The sequence below is a fragment of the Gasterosteus aculeatus genome, chromosome 21 (assembly GCF_964276395.1).
Source record: "Gasterosteus aculeatus chromosome 21, fGasAcu3.hap1.1, whole genome shotgun sequence".
In the NCBI taxonomy this organism is placed as follows: Eukaryota; Metazoa; Chordata; class Actinopteri; order Perciformes; family Gasterosteidae; genus Gasterosteus; species Gasterosteus aculeatus.
The window spans coordinates 8,707,943-8,717,802 of record NC_135708.1 but is presented as its reverse complement, the minus strand read 5'-3'; the positions used below and the strand labels follow the sequence as shown (position 1 = coordinate 8,717,802).

The 9,860-nt window shown below is 46.3% G+C and overlaps 1 protein-coding gene across 3 annotated transcripts in view; it reads left to right on the top strand.

Annotated features, from left to right (window-relative positions):
- The first annotated feature begins 657 nt into the window (after window positions 1-657).
- nrp1a (neuropilin 1a) overlaps window positions 658-9,860 on the top strand; it is a 53,940-nt gene continuing 44,737 nt past the window's right edge. For 2 of the 3 annotated variants that reach the window (XM_040167066.2, XM_040167064.2), the window contains exons 1-3: window positions 658-1,296; window positions 2,641-3,063; window positions 4,299-4,473. In XM_040167066.2, coding sequence (XP_040023000.1) covers window positions 2,997-3,063; window positions 4,299-4,473 — 242 coding nt within the window. In that variant the 5' untranslated portion in view covers window positions 658-1,296; window positions 2,641-2,996. Of the gene's footprint in view, window positions 1,297-2,234; window positions 3,064-4,298; window positions 4,474-9,860 lie in introns of those variants that run through there. The other variant, XM_078096992.1, reaches the window with a different exon arrangement.

Sequence of the window (9,860 nt, the reverse complement as noted above, 5' to 3'; positions counted from 1 at the left end):
CCATGTCATATCGTCTCTTTTTGTTACTGCGTCCTGAGCATCAATAGGCAATACGGTCAGTTGGAACTCGGGCGACGTAACACCACATCTCAACCCTGTCCCTAAACCCTAGCCATAGCTGAAGAGCTTTTGAGGTGACATGAGAACAGGATGGCACTGAGGTGCAAAAGGGCTCAACTATAGACCTCTTTGAAATATCCTCAGGTAGGAGGGGAGTTGCTCCTCACCACGGATTGGCCCAGTCGACTGTCTGAAATTTATGGAGGTGCAGGGGATTAGTGATTAGTCATCAGGGTTCTGATTGCAAGAGTCAAAGGGCAAAGTGGGCTTTAAATTCTACACCGCCTTTAAAAACTGTCCAATTCAATAAACAATTACTAACATGGATGAAAACCCTGCAATAAAAGACAATAAATAAAGACACGATAAAACATGCTGACACAGCAAAGAGAGGTAGACTTAAATCACAGATGAGTTATTTACTCATTGCATGCTTTGTGACACGCTTGAAGACGCCATCGGGCTAGTTTTTTTTTTTTAATCAAATGTGTATTTCTGATGCGTCCAAAAAAGCTGGAGGCTGACAGAATAAAGAGAGGAAGCTGGGGGTATCCGCAGCACGATGCCGGAGACACCCGCTCCACACACAGACACACGCCTGCGCACGCGCACGCCCGTAAACAACCACGCGCGCGCACTCATCCCTCGTAAAGGGGCGTGTGGCGCTGCCAGCGACTCAAACCTTCTGCATTTGCTTCAGCGGAAGAGCCGAGAGCGGTGGCGCGCGGAGAACCGGGCGAAGTGGAAGAAACAACTTGCGGCAGATCAACCAGGACTTTTCCGTTTATCTACATTATTTTGATTTTTTCGGTCCCTCTGGTATTTTAGGAACTGCCTATTTTTACCACCACACTGGCCGGATTTCTCTTGAGACAGCGCCGAAAGAAAGGGGGCGAAACAAGAAGAGAGTCCTGGAGAGATCAGCGCCGCGGAGGAGACTAGTCTGTGCGCGGAGAGGAGAGCGAGTGGCCAGCTGTCGGCTGTGCGTCTTTGCGCGGTGGCGACCGAGGACCGAACTAGACTCCGCTGTGGTTCTCCCTCGGCGTACAACGAAAAGGGAGGGGGCGGGGGGGAGGTAACTTGCTTTTGTGAGTCTCTGGAGAAGATCTAGTGTCATTTGAACAGAATCCGAAGGGAAGCCTGTCGGATCATAGCAGCACTCTGCTCCTCCACGCATGTTGGAGGTAGAGAGAGGAGGGCTGGATGCTTGCGGCTTTGCGAGTCCTCAAAACGCAGGTGAATGCAGCAGTTTTTATTTAATGAAATACCTCTGCGTAAGAAAGCACTGATCCGATGATAGATTATCTCCACTTTCCCACGATTTTACAAATATAAATAAATTGTATTTATTTATTTGGCTTGAATACTAATCAAATGAAATCGTTCATTTTTAAAACTTTGATTAGTTGTGTTTATGCGGGAGAAGTATTTGCTGCTCTGTTCCTTTGTGTGTGTGTGTGTATGTGTGTGTGTGTGTGTGTGTGTGTGTGTGTGTGTGTGTGTTTGTGTGCGTGCGTGCGTGCGTGCGTGCGTGTGTGTCCGTGTGCAGAGTGACCCAGGGCAGCCTTGAGTAAATGACGCAAGGCTACATAAATGTGCGCTTTAATTGATTTCCCCTGAATATCCGAGTGTCGGTTAAATGGTGTCACTGTTGTGGGGCAGGAAATCGGCACATCTGAACAGCTGTCGCTGCATAAAATAAACTTTAAAGGTGTAGAGGGGGGACACTTTCTGTTATTTAGTTTCTGTGGAAAACACAGAACAAACCGGGCCTATTGTGAGCACTGCCGATACGATTCATTCCGAGCGGCTGGAGGATCCGTGTTTAAGGAGACGCAAAAAAGAAGTTCCCTGCATAGATAATTCAGTGTGTCACATAAAATGATCACGATCAGATAAAAGCTGCGGAGGAGACCTAAAACAAAGAACCCCTATCCATTGTAATCGGCATTTAGAATTGTTTACTCTATGATTTACGATCTTTGGTTAAGTGGTATATTTCCTATAGATATAATATTTGATACACGTTGTTATCCCAAATGATGTTTTTTAATATGAGTCATGTTCTGTTAATCTATATCACGATAGCTTATTTTTGTAAAAGAAGACAGGGGATGGGAGGGGAGGGGGTATAGATAAAGAAAGAGTGACGGAGAGAGAGAGAGAGAGAGAGAGAGAGAGAGAGAGAGAGAGAGAGAGAGAGAGAGAGAGAGGGAGGGAAAGGGGGTGAGAGAGAGAGAGAGAGAGAGAGAGAGAGTCATGTCACTTAACGGACTGCTGGTACTCTGTGACTCAGTGTGCGGCTCGTCTTACACATAAAGACACGGGGCTTTACTCACATAGGTCGACTATTTGTCATCACGCCCATCATCATCCCCTCCGAGTCCCGCACTCTGAGTCCTCACACTTTTGTTTGCTATGGGGAGTTGTGTCCGTGCCTTTCTATAAACCGTGTTCGTTTCAGAGGCAGGGCGCAAAGACACACCCGGGGAATGTCCAGAGCGCAAGGCGGCCGCATGCAAGCGCGTATTCCTCTCAAAACCCGCTCACACCTCCGCCTATCTCTTTTGCCTCCCACAGCCAAGGATTAGCTCCAGCTCGGGCACCGTTTGACGGAGTAACAACGCAACACCATCAACGGAGAGTGAGGCCATTTCTTCTTCCACCTCTCCGGGAGGGATATGGCACGGTGCGCGCTGGAGAGAGGAGCGCAACCGGCACAGGCGAGAGGAAAAATGAGCTGAATGACAGGATGCCAGCGACCGGAGCTCCTACACTTCTAACTTCGTTTTATTTAACAGACGCTCTTACTTTATTTTAGTCCTTGTCGAGAGAACAGTACTCGCTGCAGGAACCTGCCGGAGGAGTTTCGTTAACGGAGTTTTTTAAAATCTTTTTTGTATGCGTAATTTAATTTTTGGGGTGAGGAAACAAGGATGCATTGTGGATTAGTCTTGATCCTGTTCATGGGAATCCTTCTGGTGGTCAAGGCTTTCAAAAACGGTAAGTGTGATATCTGATATCTATATAAATAAAGCGTATGTGTACTCTGCAAAGCTTCTAATCCCAATATTTTTCTGAAAGATTAGTCTGCTCGGATCAGCGCTGATCTTTTGACAAAGTCGCACAGCGCTCACCTGCCCATTCCGCCAACACCGCGGAAATCCCTCTTATTATATTTCAGCGGAGACTTTAATTTAATAATTGTTTAATGGTGACCAGTGTTCGTCGTGGTCCTATTTAATTGTTTTTCTTTTTTAGTGTACACCTTGTATTCATGATATCCCTCCCATAATATTTTCACTTCATGGATTTTTTCATTACCCGTGATGCCCTCAAAATATCCCAAATAATGTTGTTAATTCGTATTTATGCAACCAACAGTCCATCGTGATGCTTGTAACCTAAAACTTCCTTTGAGAGAACGATTGTATCCCGTTTTGTGGGGGCAGCTATCGGTTAACAAGCAGGGTGTGTTAGTGAAGTTCAAAAAGTCAGCCCAAATCCCCGGTTTACGCAACTTCCCCTTGTTCTGTTCTCTTCAGCTCCCGTTTCCTTTCTATTTGGCGCTTTCGTTCCACGCTTATTTTTTCGATTTAATTGATCTTCAAGAGGTGCGTGTATGTATCAGAGAAACACTCGGTAGCAGCTTTCATTTTTAATTAGTGAAAACGTGCCCGAATAAAGATGAATGCGACTTGTGGCCCTCTGAAAAAAACAAAGGATAATTCCCTTTTATGGTGAAACTCTTCAGAGGAACAACTCTCCAATTACACTTTTTAATAGCATTTATACGATTCGCAAAGCTGCTCCGTATCTTATTATAATATGAGGGACTGCTCCTTTATCTCGATGCTCCTTTATCTCAGTGCGCCACTGCAAGGCTGCTCCGTATTAACTAACCATAAACAATAGTAATTCAAATTATTACTAAATACCAATATGCATGTACGATGTGTGTCAGTTAGTCGCTGCATACCCTTTGCTTGTCTTGACCAATTCGACTCTGTAAACGATATATCGATAAATTAAACTGAAAAAATTAAACTGAAAAGTTTCTCGGACACTGTCCTAAGGTTTCACATATATAGATAACCCACTATCTCTCTCTCGCTCTCTCTATATACATATATACATCATGCTACCGACCGCTAGAATATAGCTATTGTATTTGGGGCATCACGTTGTGAAATATGTCTTTTATTTCCTTAAAGACCTTTTTTTTCTCTCCTCGGCAGATAAATGTGGAGGCAACATCAGAATCTCAACCGCCAACTACCTCACCTCGCCCGGATACCCCCAATCCTACACCCCTTCCCAGAGATGCGTGTGGGTGATATCCGCGCCTGGTCCACACCAGCGGATACTCATCAACTTCAATCCGCATTTCGATCTGGAGGACCGGGAGTGCAAGTAAGTACACCCCAATATTTTCTATGGAAAAAGGATGTGTAAAAAAATAAATAGAGTTTGTCACAGTGGGGCCCCAATCTGACTGAAGGTTTGTGTGGAATAATGACATAGAGTGAAACCTGTGATCATATTTTGTTTTCTTTTGCCAAAATGGGTGAATAAAATATCATTCTTAGTGATATGACTTTGTCTGGGAAGCTCACTTTGGGAGCCGCCATACCCCGAGAGATTGAGTAGAAGCTGTTCACACAAACAAATATGTCTCATAGCATGTTTACATATTTTCCTTTCATATGTGTGTGTGTGTGTGTGTGAGAGAGACAGAGACAGAGAGAACCCTCAGTTCCCCCCATTCCCCTCATGCATATTGCGCATGAAACTGCGCCATCTAGTGTCGGCAGGTTCATTGAATTCGGGCCAATGCATCCTGCTTTGCCCTACACAGGGCAGCAGGATTGTCCCTGTGCTGCCATTTGTTTTTTGGAATGCCCTCGCCTCCTGTCCTCGTGCATTGAAGTCATCGGCTGTGATATTGATTTGAATCACTGGACTTTCACAGAAGGCTTTCAAGTGCACTGGAACCCATTGACCGTGGTTACTTTATGCACTGCAAGAAGAAGAAGAAATGAGCGTATTAATGAGCCATTTACTTTCACATTGGCCTGTAAAATCCCATTACTGCCCCTCATCAAGTGGGAACTTCCAAGAGCGGGGTTCTATGAAAAACAGAGCAGGAAACTTTTATAAAATTTTACTCTTACCCTTTAAAAAAAAAAATCCCTCAGTGACAGTTTGTTACCGATACTTTTTTGACTTTGACTTTTGGCAAACCACAAGCTGTCGCATCTAACAAAGAGCTAAACGGCCAACCCGTTGTAAGATAGATAGTTTAAGCCGATGAAACGGGAGACACGCAGTTATGCGATGAGCCTGTGTCAGTGTGGATGCCCTGAGGTGAGCCTTGCCTGGGCAGACCACCTCCCTCTGATTGCCTGTCTCTGTGTGTTAGTGTGTGTGTGTGTGTGTAAGGCTTTAGTGCGTGTGCCGGTGCCTCTGCCCTGCTCTGTCTCAGCTGTTTGTTTATGCTGCAGGGCTTCGGGAGAGTACAGGGCTTTGCTGGATCCTGTTACTGTATCAGTGCTCCACCAAAAAAACCTGGACCCTTCGCTTCTTTTGTGCTCCAACAGGGCAGCCACCCAGCTTACCCCACATCCAACCCGTATACGTCTTCAGGGTGTGTTTATTTTAATCATTTTTCACATCCTGGGATCTCAATTCCACTTTAACGTTACCTTACCGCTGTAAAAGATTTATGGCAGGCCGAACTCGACCATCTTTTTAAAAGCTGAATACTCCTTGACACTGCTTTTTGGGGTCCAATTTCAGCATTTCACCATTTTCAGGAATTGCAGACTATTAAACTGTCATCCGACAACATCCTCAAGTTAGAATGAAAGAGAGTGTGAGGTGGAAGGGGGGAGACAGGAGGAGTGGGAGGATGAGTAGAAACAATGCCGGCGCTAATCAAATTAGTCAGAAATGAATTTCCTGTTTCTAAACACAAGCGGTAAAAAGAATTTGCCCCCCTAAGGCTCAACAAAAGCCCCTTTTTTGCCACGTTAAAAGGAGGTCAGGCTTGGAGTTCAGCGACCCATCCTTGTATCAGTTACAAATTTGCTCGGTGCTTTCATTTTGTAGTCACTCAGCCCGCGGATTGCCAGTTAGTACATGCGGTGGCTGAAGTTTGTGTCTGTGGATTTGTTGCTGAGCGTCTTCCATGTCATCCCCAAAGGTAATAAGCCTGTTATAAGGAGGAAGCAAGAGCAAATGACGCCGGCAGGCGGCTGTGAAACTTCCACTAGGAAGCGGGCTCGACCTGACCTGCGGCTTCTCCCCTATTTTTACCTTGGCGTGCTCTTTCAATTTTTAATGTTTCCAATGCAGCGGTTTTCATTGGACTTTAGATCCACTTCACAATGTTTTCCGCCATGTGCCGCTTCCCTTTGGCTCTAGCCAGAAAATACACTGCGTGACATGAAAGCCATTTTCATTTTTATCTCTATCATTTGAAATTATGGAACAATGTAACATGAGAGTGGACTGCTGAGCTAATCGCTGACAAGGCACGTCAAAGGTAACTGGATTATGGAATGGGGTAATAGTTACTCATGTGTCCGTAGACAGTAGTTGGGTGTGTTGGGCCCATCAGCTCCACTCACCAAATCAGCCCTTACATAAATGGAAACTGATGAGAATGGCTTCCTTATCTGATGGACTGGCAGAGTGGGCGGACGCGGCGGGGGCCACAATGCATGCTTCAGTGCACTGCCTTGCAATCTAATTAGTGGGCAAATGGAACACACATGCTCCACATGTTCCCCAACATAGTTGTTATCTGCAAACCAAACAAGAGGCACTCAAAGTGGTGCTCGTAAAAGGGAAAAACAGCCTTTTTAGTGAGTGGTTTGTCCGGGTTGGGGGGCTGTTGTTGCACGTGTGCTCCAACCGACAGGTTTGTTTGGGGAAGTGCAGAGGCCTGCATCCTGAGAGCCTGGGGAGGAAAGCACTTCATCACCGAGATAAGGAGACTTGAGTGAGCCTTGCGTTTCTGAATGCAGAACGTGTTTACCTTTCACGCATCGTGTAGAGGGAAGTTCGCTCCCACCGCTCTCTCGGCTAATGAACTTCGAGGCAGAGGCGCCCCCCCGCATCCAGGCAAATATTGGAAGTCAAATTTGTCCTGAGAAATTGGTTGGCTCAAGTTGGTAAATAGATACGCTTTGGCATCGCTCTCACCAAGCACTCTCTCCTTTCTCTGAGATCTGATAAGAGCCGTTGGGCTCATCTGACTGTGGCGGCTCTGCCTTTTGAAGTGGACACAGGTTTTAAGAGGATTTCAACCGAGACAAAGTGACAGACATGCTTCATATAAAGCAGACTGCAGGGCAATTTATCAAATCTGTGAGACGGAGAATAGTTCTTACTGTCATAGTGTTATTTTCCTTTTTAGAAATCTGAATGAGTTTCCAGGTTTGAACTTACTGAATCTTCAATCTTTAACTGCAGGCTGTTCTTCAGAAGGAGAACCCACTTTCTTTCGAGCCGATGAGCCCTTGAAAACAGTGTAAATCATCAATATCATCAACGATTCGCTAACTTTCAGTCAGTCCAAGCTGCTCTGTTTGTTTTGTCTCTGTCTGGTTGGTGTTTTTGTGGAACTCTTTAGTAGTAGATGGAGAGGGGAGGGTTCGGATGAGATGTGTCGAAGGGTAGTACTAAGCGACGGAGATATTTGAGAAATGCTTCTTCAAGCGGCAGCCCTTTTGTGGGCAGGAGACAGAGGAGGAAAGTCAGCCTCCTACCTCTCCCTGCTTCAAAAGCCGGTGAGAGCCCCCCTACCTTTAGCTGCCTGTAACTCAAAACTTGGGAAAGCACTCTCTTCCTCTTCTTTATCATTTTAGTACGCTCCTTTCTCTGTCCCACTGCCCCTTACCGCTGCAATGTCCCGCTGAGCTGCCCCTGTGGAGCCTGCTGGGAAGGCAAACATTCTCCGCTGTGTACCCTCCACAATAGACATCCTGCCCCTCCTGGCATTCCTGACCAGATCCAGGCCTTGGAGGTGACTAACGCTTGCTCGGGAAGGGGGGGGTGTTGGGTGTTACCCTTCCCCGGATCTGTAGTTTGCTTTGTCTTTGTCTAGTAGTGGAATCCCACTAAACTCCACCGATGTGGCTGCGGTGTCCCACAAAGAGTGCCACCTGTTTCTAGGAAGTGAGAGTGGAGGACAGAAGGGGCTTAAGAGAAAAGATCCTCCCGGCCACTTTCCATAATTCCCCTGTTGCCCCTGCCACCTGTATAGTAGCAACAGGAACAGAGAGCGATGTAGCTTTACCGCTGGGGGGAGAGGATTGGAAAACAACTCCCACCTCCCTGCAAGGGCAGCCTGATCTCCAAAACCTGTTCGTAAAAACATGATACGAAAATCATACGAAAATCATGAAGATACAAAAGCACCTGCACCCCGTAAGCACACTTTGTGAAGTATAAAGATGTAAAATAAACGTGTTATGATTGCATTTTTAACGAGAAATCAATGTTAAATTGTAAGAATACAATACTAACCCTAACCCCCTCAAAAAATCCAACATGGCGGAGAGACGTTCACTCAAGGGGCGTGGTTAACCACCGCCAGTTAGTATGTATTGTTACAAATTTCTATGTCAAATATTTCGTATACATTTTTACGAACGGGTTTTGGAGATCACGTTGGCAAGGGAGGCGAACAAACCACGAACAAATAAGGAAAAGTGGTCTGTCTGACCGTTTTTCAGCCATAGTCGTGGAAGTAAAATAAATGAGGCAGGAACGCAACAGGAGGCTTGTATTTTTGAATGGGCATGTGGCAGCGGAGGCTTTTAAAGACAGGAAGTGTTGTGACCTCCCGGGCTGAGCAGACGTGGCGTCCCAGGGACACGGATTGTTGGAAATACTCATGGCCTGTTAGGGGACATGTATTGCTGCTGTGGATGTTTTGTAGTCCATGCTGGGGAAGAATCCGAGCCGGTGGAGTTCAAAGAGGCAGGGCGAAATAATGACGAGGCGCCGGCGCTTCCTTTAACTACCGGGTCTGACAAAAGCAGCTAAAATTATGCACCTTCTGTTTTCCACCGCACTATACTGCCGGGATTCCTAACAATGGAAAACAAATTGCACCTCAAATGACATTGAACAGCAGCACACCAAAGAGCATTCCACTCTGAATACGTCGCGTTTGTACTTAACAGCAATTACACCTGGCCCTCCTTTTGTCAGCGTGGTAGAACTTCTAGAGACAAGAGCGCTGCAACTTCTACTTTCTGTTTACATTAACCCACTCCCATTTGCGACCTACAAAACATACGCAGGGATGATGGGAGTTGTTCGCAGCAAATGGGAGGTGCAGACGAATTTTAACTGGGTAACCAGGGGGGCAGGAGGGACAGGACGGCAAACGGAGACGGTGCCCGGAAAGCTGTTGACCTTCACTCTCATTACCCTGTTTCCTCATCTCCATCTCTTTTAAACATAAAGGGTTAGTCCCCGGCTAATGAGCCGGATATAAGTATGTCTGTGCAATTTGTGTGTGTGTGTGACCGTTGGGTTGGGGGTATTTTTTTTTTCATTCGCCGGTGAAGTGTTTCACCTTGGCCGCGGCTTGGAAGGGCAGCCTGATTGAAAAGCTTTCTGTCTGTGGCATCTGCCGTCCTACCCGCTGCTTTGTCACCACTTTGATTCATGCGCAACCTGACCAGAACCGGGAGGCGAGCCACTCTACCTCGCAGCGGGAGGGGAGGTCCAATTCTCAGCCAAGGAGTAAGATACGCAGGAATGAGGGAGCGAGGGCAAGG